Below are 22,091 nucleotides of genomic sequence, written 5' to 3' on the forward strand. Positions count from 1 at the left end.
GCAACTGCCGTTAAGACACAAGCACGAGGCAGTGACGTCAGTGACTGCCGCGATGAGAAAAGGTAAAAAAAAGATTGAAATCCCGAAACCTTCGGGGTCAGCTGTTACAGAACACAACTGGGAACAAGATTTGAGGTTGGACACAGGACATGATGGGAATCAAGAAGTGATACTACAAATACTTGAAGAAATGAAAGAAGAAATGAAAGAAATGAAAAAAGAAATGAAAGAAATGAAAGAAGAAATGAAAGAAATGAAAAAAGAAATGAAAGAAATGAAAGAATTGAAAGAATATCTGAGAAAAGTAACAACAGAACACCAACAAGATGTGAAAAGTCTGCAGGAAAATATAGAAAATCTGCAATCTCAGAACAACAGAAGAAATAATGAAGCCACTGAAATGGGCAAACGAATGAAGACCCTTCAAGAAGACAACAACATGTTGAGGAACATCATAGATGAAATGGATCAGGACAAACGAATGAATGATATCATCGTGACTGGGCACCGAATTAAACCAAGATCCTATGCGAAAGCTGTGAATAATGAAGGTGAACCAGATGAAATGGATATGATCTCAGCAGAACAGCAAGTGGTCAACTTTCTGCAATCAAAGGAAATTGAAATTGACATTAATACCATCGAAACATGCATCCCACTGAACGGAAGAAACAACAACGCCACTCGAGTCGTGCTCGTGAAACTCGTAAACAGAAAATCTAAAATGGCATTGCTGAGACAGGGAAAGAAGCTGAAGGAAACAAATGTGTACATGAATGAGCATCTCACAAAACGCAATGCTGGAATCGCCAAGAAAGCACGCGACTTTAGAAGGCAGGGAAAAATCCAGGGAACTTGGAGCACCAACTTTAAAATCTACATCAAGCTGAATGGAGGTCCAGAAGCAAGAGTAATTGTTGTCCATGACATCAAGGACCTGGACAATTTTTAAAGTTTACACAGCTACCAAAACAACGATGATAATGGACTCTGACAGAAAACAAACACCCAAATTCAGCATCAACACTACTATGTTCCAAGGGACGACTAAACAAGAGGACCTACATTCAGGATTGCATCCACCTACACTTATTGAGATTATTGAAACAACATCAAAGATTGTTGAACAAGAAAATATGGAACTAAAAAATTTCTGCAACAAAGATTACAAAAACCAGGATTTGGAAAATGATATAGATCCAGATACAATTTTTTTCTCCCACATCAGTAATAATTGTTTTTATTATACAGATGATCAATATAATAGCAACATTACATGCGATAACAAATTGTCAATCATTCATTTTAATAGCAGAAGCTTGTATGCAAACTACAACAATATTAAGAACTTTTTGGAACACATCAACGAACCATTCAAAGTGATTGCTGTTACAGAAACATGGATTGATGATAAAAAAGGAATAGATTTTGATCTGGAGGGATATGAACTAAACTACATCAACAGAACCAACAAAAATGGAGGAGGAGTAGCTGTATACGTGATGAAGAACCTGAACTACAAAGTGGTAAAAAACATGTCATTTGCTATAGATAATATCTTAGAATGTATAACCATTGAAATATGTCAGGAAAAAAGCAAAAACATTTTCATCAGTTGTATATATAGATCACCTAAGTCAAGTATAGAAACATTTGAAGAATGGATCAAGGCTACTTACATGGATAATGGTCAAAGAATAATGTTCTTATGTGGTGACTTTAATATTGACTTATTGAACCCTAACAAGCAAAAGTCTATTGATGACTTCATTGATACAATGTACAGCATCAGTTTATATCCAAAAATCACAAAGCCAAGTAGAATCACAGCACACTGTGCCACGCTTATTGATAATATTTTTACCAATGAGTTTGACAATAACACTACAAGTGGTCTACTTATAACCGACGTTAGTGATCATCTGCCAGTTTTTACAATATATGATGGACACTACAAGAAGAACATGGAAGACAAAAGGACATTTCGAAGACTGTGCACAGAGAAGAGGATGACTGCTTTCAAAATTGAGCTACAAAAGCAAGATTGGGACAATGTGTACAATGAAAAAGAGGTTGATGAAGCATATGAACATTTCTTAAACAAGTTCATAATACTTTATGACAAACATTGTCCATGGATACAACTTAGTAATAAACAGAGAAAGAATAATCAACCATGGATGACAAAAGGATTAAAAAATGCTTGTAAGAAGAAGAATACACTATATAGAGAATTTATAGCACAAAGAACTATAGAGGCAGAAATTAAGTACAAAAAGTATAAAAACAAGTTAACAGACATACTACGATCATGTAGAAAAGAATATTACAGTGAATTATTGGACAGGAACAAAAATAATATGAGAGCAACATGGGGCATCCTCAATAGCATTATTAAAAATGGCACAAAGAGGGACTACCCTCAATACTTTTTAGACGGAAATAAAAACAATGACAACATAAAGGAAGTAGTTGAAAGCTTCAATAATTATTTTGTAAATATTGGACCAAAATTGGAAGAAAGGATTCCAGACCCAGTTCCAATTGAGGACTATAATGATACCATAGAGCGAAATCCCAACTCCATGTTCCTCAGTAATGTGACACAGGAGGAAATAGTTACAATCGTGAAAAAATGTAAATCTAAGACTTCAACTGATTGTAATGGAATTGTTATGGAAACGATAAAAAAGGTTATAGAAGAGATCTCAGGACCATTAATGTATATTAGTAATCTATCATTTCAAACAGGTACATTCCCAAACAAAATGAAAATAGCTAAAGTTGTACCAATTTATAAGACTGGAGATAAACATCAATTTACAAATTATAGACCTGTTTCTTTACTTCCACAATTTTCTAAAATCATTGAAAAACTGTTTAATAACAGATTAGAGAGTTTCATAAATAAAAATAGAATACTCGAAGAGAACCAATATGGATACAGAGCTAATGTCTCAACTTCAATGGCTTTAATTGAAATTACAGAAGAAATTACCAATGCAATAGACACTAAAAAATGTGCAGCAGCAGTTTTTATGGATCTAACTAAAGCATTTGACACAATTAATCACAATATTTTAATCAAAAAACTAGAACGATATGGCATCAGAGGGTTAGTCTTAAACCGGATAAGAAGTTATCTAACGAACAGGAAACAATACGTGAAGCTAGGCGAACACATGTTTACAACGCTAAATATATCCTGTGGTGTACCTCAGGGATCAATATTAGGACCTAAATTATTCAATCTCTATATAAATGACATTTGTAAAGTTACAAAAGATTTAAAGTTAGTATTATTTGCGGATGATACAACAGCGTTTTGTTCAGGAGAGAACACACAGGAGATAATACAAATAATAACAGAAGAAATTAACAAATTAAAAAGATGGTTTGACAAAAACAGACTATCGTTGAATCTTAGTAAAACTAAAATAATGCCATTTGGTAATAGCAGAAGAGAAAGTCAAACACAAATACAAATAGACGGAATAGAAATTGAAAGAGTAAATGAAACCAAATTTCTAGGTATAATGATTGATGATAAATTGAACTGGAAATCTCACGTAAAAAATATACAACATAAAGTAGCAAGAAACACGTCAATAATGAATAAAGCAAAACATGTTCTAGACAAAAAATCACTTCATATTCTATACTGCTCACTAGTGTTACCATATCTGAGCTACTGTGTAGAAATGTGGGGAAATAATTACAAAAGTACACTTCATTCATTAACGGTGTTACAAAAAAGATCAGTTAGAATAATACATAATGTTGGATATAGAGAACATACAAATCCTTTATTTATTGAATCAAAGATACTGAAATTCCACGACATAGTGAATTTGCAAACAGCTAAAATTATGCACAAAGCAAACTATAACCTGCTACCCAAGAATATACAACAATTCTTCTCAACAAAAGAGGAGAAATATAATCTTAGAGAAAAATGTAATTTAAAACATTTGTACGCACGTACAACACTTAAGACCTTCAGTATATCAGTATGTGGAATTAAATTATGGAATGGATTAAGCAAAGCAATCAAACAATGTACTAATATGATCCACTTCAAGAAACTCTTCAAACTTAAAGTGTTTACAAAGTACAAAGAAGAAGAACCATGACAAACATTTTCAATTTATTTCATCCATCCATTCATTCATTCTTAAAGTAATCTTACTTATCTCATCATATGAAATATGACTTTCTTCACCAATTATTATTATTCAATTCTTACTATTATTTATTTATTTATTTTTATTGTGATTACCTATGGAGTTTATTGTGAATAAATTGAGAACAGGAAGTGAATAAAAAAGTTTCAGCAACTGTTATGTAAAGAAAAGGGGTAGGATTAATAAATAAGCTCTGCTTCTTCCTACTCCTTTTCGAACATGTTGAAAAGAGAAACTGGAAATTGTTATGTATCATGTTGTATGCTTGCATGTACGAAATAAACTCAAACTCTAACTCTAAACTCTATATCAAATACAATTTAAATAAAAATTGAATGCCTCTTTTCTATTTGCAGCCTTCTGAGGTAAATATCAACATTAACTTTTTCCACAGGCTAATAAATTTGAAAATAAAATAATGAATAAAACAACCATTCAGGACTTTAAACTGCTCAGTTTGCAACACACTGATCTAATCTGATGCGCCCAAGCCAGATACCTGCCATCTTTTCTTGGATGCTAGTTCATTAATGTCGGGGCTCAGGCGTTGAGCTGAGGCATCCCTCATTATCAAACGAAGGTGTTCATCAGTCATTATATCTCGTATTCCACAGTCTTGGGGGCGTGCCTTACAGGCACTGCTTTTAACGTCCTCTACGAGCTGACGTCACGTCCGCTTTTCATCCCTTCTTACAACGTGCCCTCCCAGTCACAAGATATGAGCGGCTCCTGCACGCACACACACACGTAAATGCAAAGCATACTTCATCAACAGCGATACAGTTTACACTGAGAGTAGCCGTATAAGCAACTTTAACATTGTTAGAAATATACGCCACACTGTGAATGCACACCAAACAAGAATGACAAACACATTTTGGGAGAACAACCGCACAGTAACACAACATAAACACAACAGAACAAATACCCAGAACCCTTTGCAGCACTAACTCTTCCGGGACGCTACAATATACACCCCCGCTACACACACACACACCTTATAGCGTCCCGGAAGAGTTAGTGCTGCAAAGGGTTCTGGGTATTTGTTCTGTTGTGTTTATGTTGTGTTACTGTGCGGATGTTCTCCCGAAATGTGTTTTTCATTCTAGTTTGGTGTGGATTCACAGTGTGGCGTATATTTCTAACAATGTTAAAGGTTTTTATACTGGCACCCTCAGTGTAACCTGTATCGCTGAAAATCAAGTATGCGTTGCATTCACTTCTGTGTGCTTGCCAAAGCCGCACATATTATGTAACTGAGCCAGCACTCGTTGGACTGGACGAAAAGGGGACGTTACAATTCTCGTGAGGGGCACTGAAATTTGGGAGTCTCCCGGGAGGTTTGGCAAGCATGAGAATTAGCGGTGTCCCGCGGCACCGCCGCTCTATATAGTCGGCGGGCCAGCTCTAGTGTTAATTTGATATCACCTCACGGGCCAAGTGAAATTACATGGCGGGCCAAATTTGGCCTGCGGGCCAGAGTTTGACACCCATGATTTAAGGCAAGCCTGGGCCACCATTCTTTGTCGGGATATTGTGTTTGTTTGTACACTAATTCTGAGAGGTAAACTGTTTTGCTGCTCTCCAGTCATTGTGTTACTTTACTTTGAAGCCTGTTTTATTATTTTGTCATTGCATAGCCTTCCCTATGCACCGGTGCATCTCCTGCTGCACTCGTCTTGTGTTTTTGTCTAAGATTACCTGAACGCTGCACGATCGGCTTCTGTAACCTGGGTACACGGCAGTTATCGCTGTCATGCGACCAGAGCGTTACAACAACTGCATAATGTAACTCAAAATGATACACATTTACGGTATGATTGCAACTTTTTCTATGAGCTTAATTTTTTTTAAACACTAAAAGTGTGAACTCTATCCAAGCACAGGCACCCTTTTGGTTACATTTTTCAAATATCAGTTATGCCTGCCCATACTATGATGATTAATTGGTGAGCGTGGTATTAAGTGTGTCAATCCTCTAACCTTCCAGTACTTGTGCAGCCTGCGGACTGTCTCTTGTAGCCCCTGTTGCTCTTCTTCTGGTAAGATGTCGGTCAACTCGTCACATGCCTTCAAGAAGACGCTCAGCACACGCTGATCCAGTTGGCTGAAAAAATCCTGTATGACAGAAATAGAAACCGGCGTGAATAACCACACCCAGGTTGAAAGGCACTGATGAGGCAATGATGTCATGGCATCACCTCAAAGCACTCACTAACATCCAATCTGATTTCTGTGATGTCATGGCTAGGGCGCTACTTGCATTGTGTTGGGGATTGCTATGGTATGGTGTAATGATGTATTTTGTAGTCTCCAGGGGGAAACTATTGGCTTTCATCTTACTGTGTGCGTCTTCAGTAGTTCCTCGGCGTCTCCGCTCTCTCCCAAACACTCCTGGGCTGTCTGTAGCACTCTCTCCAGATCTTGTCGGGATTCCTCAAACCTCCTCCCCAGGGAGCTGTTGGCCTCTTGCTGCCTTCTCCATTCACCGACCTCTTTCAGCAGAGCCTGACAGAGAAGAGCGAGCATCATCAGCGTTCAACTGTCGTAATTGTACTGTATTTATTTTCTTCAATTAATGAGACATGAGCCCTGTTGTTGTGGCCTCCTGGCTGTTTTTGTTCGTCTAGTAATTTTTTTTTACCAGTGTTTGGGTTAATTTTGGGCCTGATTTATACTAAAATCCAAATACCACGCGCGAAACAGCGGGTAGCACGGTGGAAGAGGAGTTAGTGCGTCTGCCTCACAATACGAAGGTCCTGAGTAGTCCTAGTTCAATCCCGGGCTCGGGATCTTTCTGTGTGGAGTTTGCATGTTGTCCCCCTGACTGCGTGGGTTCCCTCCGGGTACTCCGGCTTCCTCCCACCTCCAAAGACATGCACCTGGGGATAGGTTGATTGGCAACACTAAAATTGGCCCTAGTGTGTGAATGTGAGTGTGAATGTTGTCTGTCTATCTGTGTTAGCCCTGCGATGAAGTGGCGACTTGCCCAGGGTGTACCCCGCCTTCCGCCCGAATGCAGCTGAGATAGGCTCCAGCACCCCCCGCAACCCCAAAAGGGATAAGCGGTAGAAAATGGATGGATGGATGGATGAAACAGCGGGTGTAATCTATAAAATAGTGTGTACTCTTTGTCCAGGAGAGAACACACAGAAGCTAAAAAAATTATAATAATAAAATAAAATAATGCTATTTGGTAACAGTAGAAGGGAAAGTCAAAGACAAATACAAATAGACAGAGTAGATATTGAAAGGGTAAAAGAAAAAATGATTTGGGTATAATAATAGATGATAAAATTAACTGGAAACCTCATGTAAAAAATATATAACATAAAGTAGCAAGAAAGACGTCAATAATGAATAAAGCAAAACATGTACTGGACCAAAAATCACTTCATATTCTTTACTGCTCGCTCGTGTTACCATATATGAGTTATTGTGTAGAAATACTGAAAACAACTAAAAATGTGAACTTCATTCACACACGGTGTTCCAAAAAAGATCAGTTAGAATAATACATAATGTTGGATATATAGAACATACAAACCCTTTATTTATTGAATCGAAAATATTGAAATTCAACGACTTGGTGCATATGCAAACAGCTAAAATGATGTACACAACAAACTATAACCTGCTGCCCAAGAATGTACAACAATTCTTCTCAACAAAAGACGAAAAATATAACCTTAGAGGAAAATCTAATTTAAAACATTGGTATGCGTGTACAACACTTAAGACCTTTAGAATATCAGTATGTGGAATTAAATTATTAAATGGATAAGCAAGAAAATCAAACAAAGCACTAATATGATTAGGTTTAAGAGACTGTTCAAACTATGAGTGTTCACAAAGTACACAGAAGATTATTTAGCATAAATATCTTGAAGCATTAAAAAAAAGGAGAAAGCTAATGATTATTTATGTATTTAATATTTATTTACTTATGGTATATTTATTTATTATTTATTCATTCACTTTTCTGTTACAGAGAACAAAGAAATGGGATAAAACTGCAATGATATGAAAAGGGGTAAGATTAATAAATAAGCTCTGCTTCTTCCTGCTCCTTTTCGGACATGCTGTAATGAAACAACTGGAAATATGTGATGTATGCTTGTTTGAAATTAACTGAACTGAATTGAACTATTACTGGGTGTGTTGCGTGCGATTTTCTCACTGCGTGTGCAATTGAGAAGTGGTGCAAACCGCCTTATTTATTAATAAATGAGGATTTTGCGTGTACTATGCAGTGCATCACCACGGAAACACTCTTATTTACTGCACATTCATGTTATCATGCTCCTACCTGTGGCATTTTGCTTTGTTTTCAAACAAGCAGGAGACATTTACTACTTTTTATGGCATTTTAGAAGCAGTCATGCAGTGCATCTACATTCACACCTTTTTTTTTCCTTTTTTTTTTTACAGCTGAAGTTGCGCTCATCGGTGAGAGGCTCTACTTAATCTGATCATGACGCATAAAAATGCAGACTTAAGTTTTTTTCATATAAGAAACATTTGGCTTCCTCCCACCTCCAAAGACATGCACCTGGGGATAGGTTGACTGGTAACACTAATCAGGCCCTAGTGCAGACCTGGGCATTCTGCGGCCCGCGGGCCGCATCCGGCCCTTTGTGCGTCCCTGTCCGGCCCGCGTGAGGCCAATTATAAATTACAAAATGAATTTTAAAAAGTATCTATGTCGAGTGTGCAATACAACGGTGCTGCTTTTGTTTTGAAAATCGTTATTTGTATTACTTCCGTGTGGACGTATGTGTGTGCGTGATTGTGAGTGAATGTGAACAGCTGCAATAACAAATGACAAAATAAAGTTGAAAAAACATCTATGTCGTGCGCGCAATACAACTGTGCTGCTTTTATTTTGAAAATTATTATTTATGGGCGTGTGTCCGTGTGTAACCTGTGAGTGAAGGTGCACATGCAGCGACAAGTGATGCACGGATTACACCCGAGACGCTAAAAAGAGAAAAGTTGATGAAGAATGGCGTGTTTCCAACAAGACATGGACTGCAAAGCAACGTTCCCTCTAAGGTGCGTGCCTGCGCAATTGCGCACTGCTCAAGCGTCTGCTGCGAGCAGCAAATATATGCCGCGCACCAAATCAAATCCCATCTGAATTGTAAACAAAATAAACACATTTGTTCTATGTAATTTTGCAATGCAACTCTGAGTGACAGTGACAACAAGCGGCCCTAACGGTGTTCGTCAACACCGTTCAATTGAACACCGTTCAATTATTGTAACGTCTATCGAGATGCTTCGAGGACAGGAATTATATCGATCACTTTATTGAGCAAAACTGTTTATATTCGGACATAACCACACCAAAAACATGAGTAAAACAATTCTATCTCGAAAAACTAGTCATTTTCTGCTGTACAAACCAGGCCAAAACCAACTTGTCATCTGTCACCAACACGCATAGCACTAAACCACTGGTGCGTTTATGGCCACACAAAAAGTCGGACAACTCAAACACCACACAAAGTTACGCTATGACTCCTCAGTCATACGTGTGCTTATTTTACTGTCATTTATTATTAATGTTAATTTATTTATATTAGTCATGGAATGCTGTTACACACACTATGTTGAAGTATTACAATTATTATTATTATTATTATTATTATTATTTATCTTACGGTATATATCAAAAATAATATTGAGCAAAATTTAATTGAAATATTGTCGATGTGGCCCTCCAGCAGTGCTCGGGTTGCTCATGCGGCCCCCGGTAAAAAATAATTGCCCACCCCTGCCCTAGTGTGTGAATGTGTGTGTGAATGTTGTCTATCTATCTGTGTTGGCCCTGCGATGAGGTGGCGACTTGTCTATGTGTACCCCATCTTCCGCCCAAGTGCAGCTGGGATAGGCTCCAGCACACCCGTGACCCCGAGAGGGACAAGCTGTAGAAAATTGATGGAGGAATAATATGTATTTGTGGAAAAAGCTAACAGCGTTAAAAATATTAAAGGTCACTAAAACGTAATTGAATTTGTTTTGATCCTCCATTTGAATCCTCCAGGAGCTATAAAATTATGAAATGATATAGACGACATGTCTGATATTTTTTATATGACCGTCCAAAATGTTGACAAACACACATATAGGATGGAGGTATCTCGTCTGTCTGTGCAGCGCAAGCACTGATCCTGCAGCCATGTGTGGAACTGTCAGTTTGCACGTCCTTCTGACACGTGCTAAAGTGTTGGCAAATCACATTGCATGTGCTAAATAATTATATTTGCATCTTCTCCTCCCAGTATTGTGGGCGTTTTGATGTATTAATGAAGACAGAGACGCAAAATGGCATGTGTTTTAGTACATGCAAACCTTTAGTAGTCTGACCTGGGCTGAGCCTTGTACATCAGCAACTATCTTCTGCAGCAGGCATGTGTCGAAGTGCCGAAGCACCTTGCTGTTGGAGAGCGCCCTCTGCACCGTGTGGTGGTTCCTCTCGATCACCGACAGACATCGCTTACAGCTCTGCTGCTGCTGTAACAAATCCTGAGCACAATGTAGACAGTGTTGAATATAAGACTAATTACAGTATTTCCACAGTTGAATCTGATGATGATGTCGTACCTGCCACTTGTGTCTGTGCATGGTTGGGCTCTGTGTGTCTGCATCTCTGGCTGTGGCAGTAATCTGACTGGCCTGCTCCAGTGCTTGATAAAAGGCAGTGATGTGTTTGTCCATCTCCTCCAACAATGGCAGAAGAGCATGACATTCCCTCAAAAAGATGGGACATCGCTCTCTAACCTGGCAAGCACATAAGTCAGACAAGAAGACAATGTTGTGGATGAAATAGAAAAAGTGACAAAGGTTAACACTTACTCGACTCAGCTGACTCTTAGCTGTTGTCATGGCTGCAATGACCCGGGTGGCCTCGTCGTGTGGCGCATCCTTTGCAAGCAGCTGAGCGCTGCGGCCGGCCAGCTTGTATTGAGTCTCCATGGCAACAACCTTTTGCTTGGTATTCTGAAATGAATGGGTCATGTTTTTCGTCTTGTTTGACACAGAGGACATTGACTAGGTCTGAACCTGACATAAAGAGCATTTATGAATATGTGATATGACGACATGCACTATATGGGCACAAGTACAGGGACACCAGCTGGAAATATTGTGTTAACCTGAACAAAAGTGTACTATATGTCCTTTTTTTCCACACCTCCACATCCTGCAGAAAGGCTCGAACACTGAGGAAAGACACATGGACAGGAGCACTGAGCTTTGCCTCTGCTGCATCCAAAAGCTCTTTTAAAGACGACATTGCCCCTAGATGGTCTTTTCTCCACTTTACCAACTCATCACCTCGGGAGAGCTACACAAAAGGAGACAATAGATTAAGTATCTGGTTCACCACATGGCAGTAAAGAATATTAGTTGCAAAGGAGCATATTGTTTATGTAAGACAGACCTGTGTGTTGATTTTGTACCTGATGGTTTTGACTACAACTGCACTTTTTAGGGAATTTTGTCTATCATTCACAATCCTTACATGAGACAAGAACACATAGGTCTCCTTTTTGTGTATTTTAAATCGCAAAAAACGGTAATAAAAGGTGGCTAACAACATAGCTAATGGTATCTATTCCGCGTATAAATCCTCTTCAAAAAACAAAGAACGTCAACAATACTCTATTTGCTGGGACCTGCATATTAACCATTTATCAGTGTAACTCATTATTTTAGGGCTATTTGTACAGCAATAGCCTGTGAGACTGCGCAAGAAGAAATGTTTTTTGCAGAGCCAAACTGCTGTGAATGAAACGGTAGACATATATGTACATGCATGCATACATACATAAATATATACATACATAACACACAATCATATATATTAGGGGTATAACGGTATCAAATCTCACGGTACAATATTATATACTGTATTATCACGGTATTAAGGCCACTGTACGATATTATTGTGGTATACACTACCGTTCAAAAGTTTGGGGTCACATTGAAATGTCCTTATTTTTGAAGGAAAAGCACTGTACTTTTCAATGAAGATAACTTTAAACTAGTTTTAACTTTAAAGAAATACACTCTATACATTTCTAATGTGGTAAATGACTATTCTAGCTGCAAATGTCTGTTTTTTGGTGCAATATCTACATAGGTGTATAGAGGCCCATTTCCAGCAACTATCACTCCAGTGTTCTAATGGTACAATGTGTTTGCTCATTGGCTCAGAAGGCTAATTGATGATTAGAAAACCCTTGTGCAATCATGTTCACACATCTGAAAACAGTTTAGCTCGTTACAGAAGCTACAAAACTGACCTTCTTTTGAGCAGATTGAGTTTCTGGAGCATCACATTTGTGGGGTCAATTAAACGCTCAAAATGGCCAGAAAAGGAGAACTTTCATCCGAAACTCGATAGTCTATTCTTGTTTTTAGAAATGAAGGCTATTCCACAAAATTGTTTGGGTGACCCCAAACTTTTGAACGGTAGTGTATGTCCAAAAATAAGAAAGTTGGCAAAAATGCCATTGTGTGAAAAATGAAGTGTTAGCAATGTTTAGGATAACCACCCTACCTAAATATTCTAGTCATTTAACAAGTATTTCTAAGTGCAAATAATTGTGCAGGAACATCTGAAGTGAAGTGAAGTGAATTACATTTATATAGCGCTTTTTCTCAAGTGACTCAAAGCGCTTTACATAGTGAAACCCAATATCTAAGTTACATTTAAACCAGTGTGGGTGGCACTGGGAGCAGGTGGGTAAAGCGTCTTGCCCAAGGACACAACGGCAGTGAGTAGGATGGCGGAAGCGGGGATCGAACCTGCAACCCTCAAGTTGTTGGTACAGCCGCTCTACCAACCGAGCTATACCGCCCCAACATCTACTGTTTCAAGCAAATATTTAAAAGAGTAACAAAATAGATGTCTTTAAAGTAACAATGTAAACATCCAGTGTAACAAGTGTAAAACAATAGTGTGAATATTAGTGTTTTTCAATTGCACATTATGGGAAGCAGTGTCCTCTCCAGAGGTAATTTTTTATATTAGCCTGAAAAATGTTATTTCCTAGAAAAGTAAACTAAAAATGTAACTTTTAACAATGTAATGCCTCACAAACTCGCTGGCTTCAAATATCTTTTCAGTCTGATGGTTTATGAGGTGGCAACTTGTCCAGCCCTGCTTCCCGCCAGAGTGCAGCTGAAATAGACAAATGGTAGAAAAATGGATGGATGGATTGAGGATGTATCATGTAGCTTTTTAGTTTACCCGTATTTCCCGCGTTTAAAATTTTTTGGGGGGGGTGATTTCCCGCCGTGGAGTGCGACAAGAACGTCTTGGAAACTCTCGAAACAAAAGTGGCGCGCTCCGCTTTGCAGAACGCAGACTCTCTTAGCCTCTGCCAAATAGGTTATCTTTTGGCCTTGGCTTGTTTGTCTGTTTGTTAGCAACATAACTCAACCAGTTATGGATAAATTTCATGTCCAAATAACTATTCCTTTTATCTACGACAAGTACGAACACACTTCACTTCCTGCTTACGCCGTTCCACGCCTCCCCCTTAACGTTCCCGAGCTGCACAGATGATTTTGGGAGAAGTATTTTATTTACAGACCCAGCCTATGCTGAAACGCCAGAAAAAAATACACTTACCAAGTTTTCGTTTGGTACTGTCACATTATTGAGAAGACTTTGAAACCGAAATACCGCAGTATTCATAATACCGTAACATCCCTAATATATATATATACAGTATGTACATATATATGTATATATATATACCAGTGACGTGCAGTCACTAGAGGCAGGTGAGGCGGGTCCTCACCTGCCATCATGGAAAGAAAAAAAATGTAAAAAGAAAAATAATTAGATAAATTGTTATATGTATCCAGTGATTATACTATAAAGTTATTTTCCATTTAACTTCACCAGTTTTAGATTATTTTTATTCAAAATCGCTGAATTTTCACATTTGCCGTTCAAATACTGAGAAGAGACTTGCGGTGATCAGCAGCCAGTTGAGGCACGTCACTGCGTTGTGCCTCAACATGGATTGCGGACTCGGCTAACTGCTGGCCTGCTGTGCAGTGAGACCGTATTGCTATATGAACTAGATTATGTCATGTCTGTGTTGATCATGTTTTTGTTTTGCTTGGTTTTTGGACACTTTTTAGTTCTTGTCTTCACTCCCTTGCTTTGTCACCATAGTAACCATTAGTTTCACCTGGTTCACATCCTCATGTCACGCACCTGTCTCACGTTTTCACTAATCATGTCACTAGTATTTAAGGCCATTGTTGCCAGGCAGTCGGCCTGGCGACATCACTCTTGACACACTCTCTACACACCATTACGATCCATGCCCTTTTCTTGTCAAAGTAAGTTTTTTGTTTATTAATGCTACAGTTAGTGTTTTTGGTTCATTGATCATAGTTTCTGCCATTGTGCAAGTTTTGTGTTTATTGCCAAGTTTGTTATCTCCGCTGTGAGCACCTTTTGTTTGTACTTTTTTTGAGTTAGAATTAAAAATGTATTTAAATTCACGTCTTGCACGCGCCAATTTTCCATTGCCTTCTGGGAGAACAAACCACGCCATAGACCCAGTCCGGACAGATTATACATTTCCATAGTTTAGTTAGCTGAGGCATATAATGTACAGTGTATTTTGTCAACAACTGTATGTGTGTAACATATTTCTTGTGCTGAGGGGGGTTATATCAACTAAAGCCCACACTTAAACTTTCCACGTGCAAGATTGAATCTATTGTAACCTATTTTTATGAGCTTTCCTCTTTGTGATGTTAATTCCTGTTATACAGTATATGCCTTGCGCTCTTATTTTGAAGGCGCTAAGAGCGGAACTGATGACACGTTGGAGTGGAGCGGAAGTTTTTGAAAGAAGGTAAATAAAGTGGTCCTCGTGTAAACTGGAGCCTCCCTGTTTATTATTTTGTAGTTTCATACAGTATATGCGACATTTATAAACCCTCGGTTACACTATTTAAAAAAGTTATTTAATAAGAAGCCAAAAAGTGCAAAAACAATAATGTTCGTGTTGGAGGAGTTGTGAATGACCGCAGGGCCACAACATTAGGTACACCTGCAGACTGCAGCACGGATTTCATATTTCATTCATTCACAACTCCTCCAACACGAACATTATTGTTTTTGCACTTTTTGGCTTCTTATTAAATAACTTTTTAAATAGATTCAATCTTGCATGTGGAAAGTTTAAGTGTGGGCTTTAGTTGATATAACACTCCAGTCAGGGGTGCATTCTACGACGGGAGTGCATCAATCCAGCACAACAGCAGCGCATGGACTTAATTTATAAGTAAAGGTAAGACCATAATAAGGTTTTTTTTAATTAAATGTGCTTTTTGTGTGCTACAGTTTGTATGTGTAAAGTTTAAAGTTAAGTTAAAGTACCAATGATTGTCACACACACACTAGGTGTGGTGAAATGTGTCCTCTGCATTTGACCCATCCCTTGATCACCCACTGGGAGGTGAGGGGGAGCAGTGACAGCAGCGGCGCCGCGCCCGGGAATAATTTTGGTGATTTAACCCCCAATTCCAACCCTCGATGCTGAGTGCCAAGCAGGGAAGAATGCTGGTATGAGCTTTTAAACATAACCCGTTAACTGCTGCCAATCAAATGGTGAATAAGATACTCTTTAGGGTTCATATGTTTGTAAATCTGACTGTGATGAAGTCAGTGCCTCACCAGCCATGAACTCACCGCAAGTCACTGATATATACATATATATGTATATGTATATTATATATATATATATATATATATATATATATATATTATATAGAGTGAGAGAGAGAGAGAGAGAGAGAGAGAGAGAGGAGAGAGAGAGAGAGAAGAGAGAGAGAGAGAGAGAGAGAGAGAGAGAGAGAGAGAGAGAGAGAGAGAGGAGAGAGAGAGAGAGAGAGAGAGAGAAGGGTAAGGAAGTAAAGTGTATAAATAAACAATTAATCATCACACTTATCAGAAAATCACAGCTTTAACTTGCTGGGTACAGTGCATCCGGAAAGTATTCACAGCCCTTCACTTATTCCAAAATGGAATACATTAATTTTTTGTCCTTAAAATCTACACTCTATACCCCACGGTGACAATGTGAAAACATTTTTTTTTAGAGTTTTTTTTGTGCAAATTTATTAAAATAGAAAATAAGAAATTACACGTACATAAGTATTCACAGCCTTTTCCATGAAGCTCAAAAGTGGACTCAGTTGCATCCTGTTTTAACTGATTATCATTGAGACAGCTTATTTTGAGTCCACCTGTGGTAAATTAAGTTGATTGGACCTGATTTGGAATGGCACACACCTGTCTAAATATATAAGGTCCCACATTTGACAGTGCATGGCAGAGCACAAACCAAGCATTAAGTCAAAGAAATTGTCTGTAGACCTCAGAGATCCTTCCATGGTTCATGAATGCGGACAAGGAATAAGAAGAAAGGAACAAAACTGTCCTATCAGCTTGCCACTTCTCACAAATAAATCTGATTGTGACAGAAGAAAACCCATACCAAAAAACCTGACTCTTTTATTTTATTCGTTGAGTGGTGATTTAAAATGGAAGGTTTTGTGCGTCTCTACTGAATCAGTCTGCCGCCCTCTGCTGCCAGCCCCAACAGGAGCAGCTGATTGCTCGCACCTGCCCTGATTTCTTTTCTGCTGCGGAGTAGCAGCAGCCAATCCAGAGGGCGCTTGAAGTCAACTGACACACGTCATCTTTAAACAGTGTCATGTGTGACGTGGGTTACATTAGCTATTGTTATTCTAAGAGCTAACCGAGGAACTACTCTTAGTAACAATGTGTCTTAATCAAAAGGGTGTATGACTGACCTACAGTACTGAGCTACTGCATCGCCTGTACATTGGTAAAAGTTTGTGCTAGGTAATAAATCATGCCTCTCACTTGTATAGTAGAAGGTTGTGGTCATGAGCCAGGAATTTGGTCAACCTCGAGGACATCGCTAGGAACTTAAGACACGACAAGATGATGCCTGTTTGCTCCAACTGTTTTTTTTCTTTTTTTCTCAAGATTGAGGATTATGATGAATTCTTCATCTAAACGGGGAACACAAGTTTTGTGCTGAAATATATAAACATCCCATCAGTCAGCATCCCAGTAAGTGTGGAGATTGTACAGTAAGTGATTGTTTTATTATGTTTGTAGTTTGTCTTTCTTGTTTAGCACTTAGCACTACTGCAACATGATGATCACCCAGCTTTTAAATCTTGTATATTGCAGAGTCGAGGTAAAAAATATAAGGTTCCGAATCATTTGTCCCACTGTAGTTGTTGGCTCCTATGAAGTCTGCCATGATTAGTGGCAGTTGTTGTTGTTGAAGGAAATAGCAAACGTTGCAATGCGCTCTGTAAATCAATGCAAAATATAAGTTCTGGCAATGCCTAATATGACCAAAATACGGTAAATATTACCTGGTACATTACATATACACATACAGTATGTTGTGTATATAAAACGTCGATGGAGGTTTTGGGATGTTTTCAGGGGGCCTTATAGGTGGAATACAGCAAATTCCCATTGTTAGCCACTACTTGCTAGAATGTATTTATTATTTAGAATACATAACAAGTCTCACATAGGGATTGTGAATGATAGGAACATTTTCAAAAAAAGTGTAGTACTACCCTTTAAACAAAAATGTAATTTCATATGTATATGTATGTAATTAGCACAAAAAAAACAATTTAAGGTCAACAATGATTTCTTTCAATACCTGTTTGACCTTAAAGAAGAGTTCTCTCCATCGCCCATTCAAGAGAAGCAGCTGCTGCTTTAGATCGAATGACATGGTCTCGTCGCATGTTTCAATGAGAAAATTCCCAGCATCGTTGATGGCGGCGTGTTGGTCCATCCAGTAGCTCAGATTATTGAAAAACTCCTGAATAGGGGAAAGAGAGGTTTGCAATAAAAAGACAAGCAGAAACAAAGACAGTTAATGAAAAAGATTGATAGTACGAAGCTGACTTGTAGATTTTGAGAAACAAAGACAGATGCCAGACAAGGGGAATAAAGACAGCTCATCAAAAAAGAAACAAAGAGTAGCTGAATGAAACAATAAAATGGAGTAATTAGCTAACTAATTTGTAATGTTACCATGGCAATGTGACATGGGGACTATCAACAGTGTGACAATGAGTTCAGCTACAAAAGTAATTACCGTACTGCTAAATATGACTCCACTTAAGACAACAACATGCTTGAGTGCACGATTGTAAGTACCTGCTTTATGTTTTCTGGCTGGGTCACGGCTTCCTCTGCATCCTCCAGCCAGGCTTGGAAAGAGGCTACCGTGGAGGTGTACCTGTCCCAGTTGGAAAGCACCTCCTCCAGCATGCTCCTCACACTGCGCACTTCCATGGATAGGCTCCTCCACAGGGCTGCCACATCTCGCACGAACTGAGACACCCCCATCTCTCCCATGTTGGCTTTGGGGAGGAAATTGTGACTTTTAGCAACACTGATTGGGTTCATGTATATTTTGCAGTTTATTTCTAATGATTAATATTGGATACATGGCTACAGAAGAAAATAGAATAGTAGAAATAGAAATTATAAACCAATTGGTATGCTTCATCCATTGATAACACTCTTTCTAGTTAGGTATCTATATTATTGTTAGGATGGACCTCATTTGTAGGGTCGAGCAATGAAGCCTTTTGTGCACTACCTTGCCTTTTTGCTCTTGCATACCCTAAAGCTGAAAAAAGGAAAAAAACCTAATCATGAAACTAGCATCTCTCAGTTTGTGCCCGGAGACTTGTTGAAATGGAGCAGCCCCCAAACTTCCAAATGGGGTTGTATTCCCCACTGAGAGGCCGACGGTGGAGGAAGAGAAACCTAATTTCGCTGTAGCCTGCAGACGTTGAAGCAGACAGTGCTGTGGTGGGTATAGCCAGTTGTTGACAGGGCATATATTACACACAGTAGGTAGTGAGACATCGGAAGTCATGTGGAAGAAACGCCATGTGACTGCAAACTAAAATAACTAAAAAAGTTGAGACAGTTGTATTGAACTGTGCAGGTAACCTTAATTAAGTGGCCTGAATGCATGTACTGTATTTTTTGTAATCATAGCTAGGGAATAACTGCAAATTGGAGAGAGCCTGCTACTTACGACATTTTTAAACTTGAATAATTTTTGGAGTGCATGAGAAATCAATATTATATTTGACCAAATGTCATTTTATTAACAAGTAAACTGCATAACACAGCAGCAACAGAACCACTGTTGTAATAGCAGTGAGGGGCAAACTGCTTTGCCAGTATTAATAGAAAATGTGGTTTTATACCACAGTGCAACCAACATTTTAAAGCACATCCAGAGGTAGATATGGCATGTCATAATGCTTCAATGCAGCTAACTAAATCAGGGGGTTGCCCTCAGCCACAGGTGTTGCTGTTTTTAATTAGAGCCCATGAGACAAGAGACTTATATTTTCAAGAATTAATATTTAATAAGAGTTGCACTGTAGTTTACATCTCAAACCACTTCTTACCTGAACTGTCAGCGCTAGTGTAAACCTCAGCAGCACATTTCAGGGACTCGAACAAAGTCTTGTAATTTTCAAAGAAATATTGCTTCTCCACAAAAACCTGTCAGAGACAGACAAAACATTAATTTGTCAATTTGTCAGTTTTCCAAATGGATGTAGATGAAACCCCCCCTCGTACAAGGCTTACAATGTAATCACGTAGCATCAGTTCCACAGATTCTTGTGTGCCATATTTGATGATCCAGGACTTGAGCTTAGACTCTGCCTCGGTGAGAAAAGCCTGCATGCGGTGTTTGCTTTCCAAGAATTCCATCTTGGCCAAATGGACGCAACAAGATGTGGCCATAAAATTGAGCCTAAAAAGAGAGAGGAGATGTACATGGAGTATTGAATAACTTGTCTGTTCCAAATCTGAGGGGTGTTGTCTTTCCAACCTCTCAGCCATGTCTTGGAGCTGTTCCGGGGAAATCGGGACACCGTCAATACTTCTGTCCTTATGGATCCTCTGAAAGACCAGCTGATGATCTTCAAGGCTCTTCAAGACGTCCTGTATGTCAATTAACACAGTTAGAACACATGTATTATATATACATTAAGTGCAAAAACAAGGGACTGAGTGAGTGTATGTAAACCTTGTGTTGTTCCAAAGCTCTGTGGATGTCTTCCTCATCATTTGATTTTTGGGTGATGAACTCTTGTTGCAGAGTTCTCTCAGTGTGGTGCAGCCAGGCCCCCAGCGCATCCAGAGGAGCAGGCAGGGATGTGTCCAGCAGCAGGTGCCAATCCAGCAGCTAAAAATTCATCAAAATGAGAGGGAGTCTCCACAGGGCATGTGTAGGATGCTTCATGCTCACCTTGTTTGAGAGCCTTTCCCAAGCCTGCTTAACCAGAGCCTGATCCACTGTCAGCATCCCGTCCTTCTGTGTGGACTTTAAGGAATCTTCCATCTGATTTCTCTTCATTTCCAGCTGGACACGCAGACTCTTGAACAACTACAATTATATAGAGATTTTATTTGAGAGAATGTCCCCCAGTATAAAAGAAATCAGGTGAAGAGCTCTCTCATCAGGTTTTTATGAAAACACATCTGTGCTTAATTGCCTGCAAACGCTGTTTCTCTCTCTACACTGAGATTAGCCCACTTTTCTGCAAAGTGAATGGGGATACCCCACACACTGGTGATAATGGAACTTATCCCCAGGCTTGGCGGTTTAAACCAGACAGACTGAAAATATGACGCGCTGCCGTCTGATCCCTTCAGTGTACTGCCACACAGACTAAGGCCAATAATGGGAGCATCTGTGGCCAGTGTGCCAACACACATATACTGTATTCACAACGCTCTAACCTGGTACTGCTGAGAGATATCGCTATTGGTCTCCTGGGCATGTAGTGCGTCAGTCTCCAGCTGGTCCAGCCACATTTTGAACTCCCTCAGGCTCTTTCTCTGCTCTCGCTATAGGAGGTCATAGTAGTGGATATGGAAAATGAGTAAAGAGCGTGTAAGGAGAAAAGAGGGTAAAAGAACAAAGGTGATGGAGGAAAAGGGTGGAAAAAAGGTGAGAGTGGTACTGTTAAACATGCTCTGCTAATCCCATGTGGACAAAATGTCAAAAAGTCTGAGCTGCCAAAAGGACTCTGCTTAAAGAGGCTACTTTGTCTAACACCCCCTACCAACATTTCAGTGGATTTTAAGTTGCCATGACGATAATAAGCTCAGTCTTCTCTCCAGTGAGAAGCTCAATCCCCAAACTTTATTCTTAATGACAGTTTAATACACGGATATAGATTAAGCTATTTCTGGAATTAACTTCTTTAATGGTCTAAGTCGTCTATGATTGCTGGCGTCAAACAATGTGTCAGTGTGCTGTCTACAAATCGGCGAAGCGCTCCATCAGCTGCATCGCGCCGATGCCAGAGGCTTTCATTGTCATGCTAATTGGACCAGGACCCATAGTGCTAAGTGAAATTGTAAAATAGCATTTAATATCCCACACTGGACTGTGATTTCTTATAGCGCAAACGCCCCAACAAGCTTTTTAAGATATGACATTAGGTGCCTCCACTTTTATATGTAGAACAACAGCTTCATATGGAAAGCAAAGGAGTAGTAGTTAGACATTAGAGACAAATAAAAGACCATGAGATAGAATTAGGCTCCTTAACCTACCTCCAACATTTCCTCTATATCGCGAGGAGCGAGACCATGCTGTGTGACAGACGCCTGCACAACAACCACAAGACAGCAGTCACCACACAAAAACACAAAGCATGACAAAGACAAGGCCAAAACGGGAAAATTTAAATAACACAGGAGTTTAACTCCAATTGCTGAGTAGCACAACCAACATTTAAAGCGCATGT

General features: G+C 39.1%; 1 protein-coding gene across 1 annotated transcript in view; it reads right to left on the reverse strand.

The window, feature by feature from the left end:
* LOC133649171 (nesprin-1-like) overlaps positions 1 to 22,091 on the reverse strand; it is a 121,332-nt gene that overhangs the window by 68,646 nt on the left and 30,595 nt on the right. The window contains exons 10-24 of the mRNA XM_062046007.1: positions 21,898 to 21,951; positions 21,076 to 21,183; positions 20,582 to 20,719; positions 20,360 to 20,518; positions 20,162 to 20,274; positions 19,915 to 20,083; positions 19,731 to 19,827; positions 18,454 to 18,659; positions 17,948 to 18,112; positions 11,383 to 11,535; positions 11,046 to 11,189; positions 10,794 to 10,970; positions 10,557 to 10,715; positions 6,528 to 6,692; positions 6,168 to 6,302 (exon numbers count right to left, since the gene is read on the reverse strand). Of these exons, the coding sequence (XP_061901991.1) occupies positions 6,168 to 6,302; positions 6,528 to 6,692; positions 10,557 to 10,715; positions 10,794 to 10,970; positions 11,046 to 11,189; positions 11,383 to 11,535; positions 17,948 to 18,112; positions 18,454 to 18,659; positions 19,731 to 19,827; positions 19,915 to 20,083; positions 20,162 to 20,274; positions 20,360 to 20,518; positions 20,582 to 20,719; positions 21,076 to 21,183; positions 21,898 to 21,951 (2,142 nt within the window). The remainder of the gene's footprint in view (positions 1 to 6,167; positions 6,303 to 6,527; positions 6,693 to 10,556; positions 10,716 to 10,793; positions 10,971 to 11,045; positions 11,190 to 11,382; positions 11,536 to 17,947; positions 18,113 to 18,453; positions 18,660 to 19,730; positions 19,828 to 19,914; positions 20,084 to 20,161; positions 20,275 to 20,359; positions 20,519 to 20,581; positions 20,720 to 21,075; positions 21,184 to 21,897; positions 21,952 to 22,091) is intronic.

The sequence above is a fragment of the Entelurus aequoreus genome, linkage group LG04, assembly GCF_033978785.1.
Source record: "Entelurus aequoreus isolate RoL-2023_Sb linkage group LG04, RoL_Eaeq_v1.1, whole genome shotgun sequence".
Lineage (NCBI taxonomy): Eukaryota > Metazoa > Chordata > Actinopteri > Syngnathiformes > Syngnathidae > Entelurus > Entelurus aequoreus.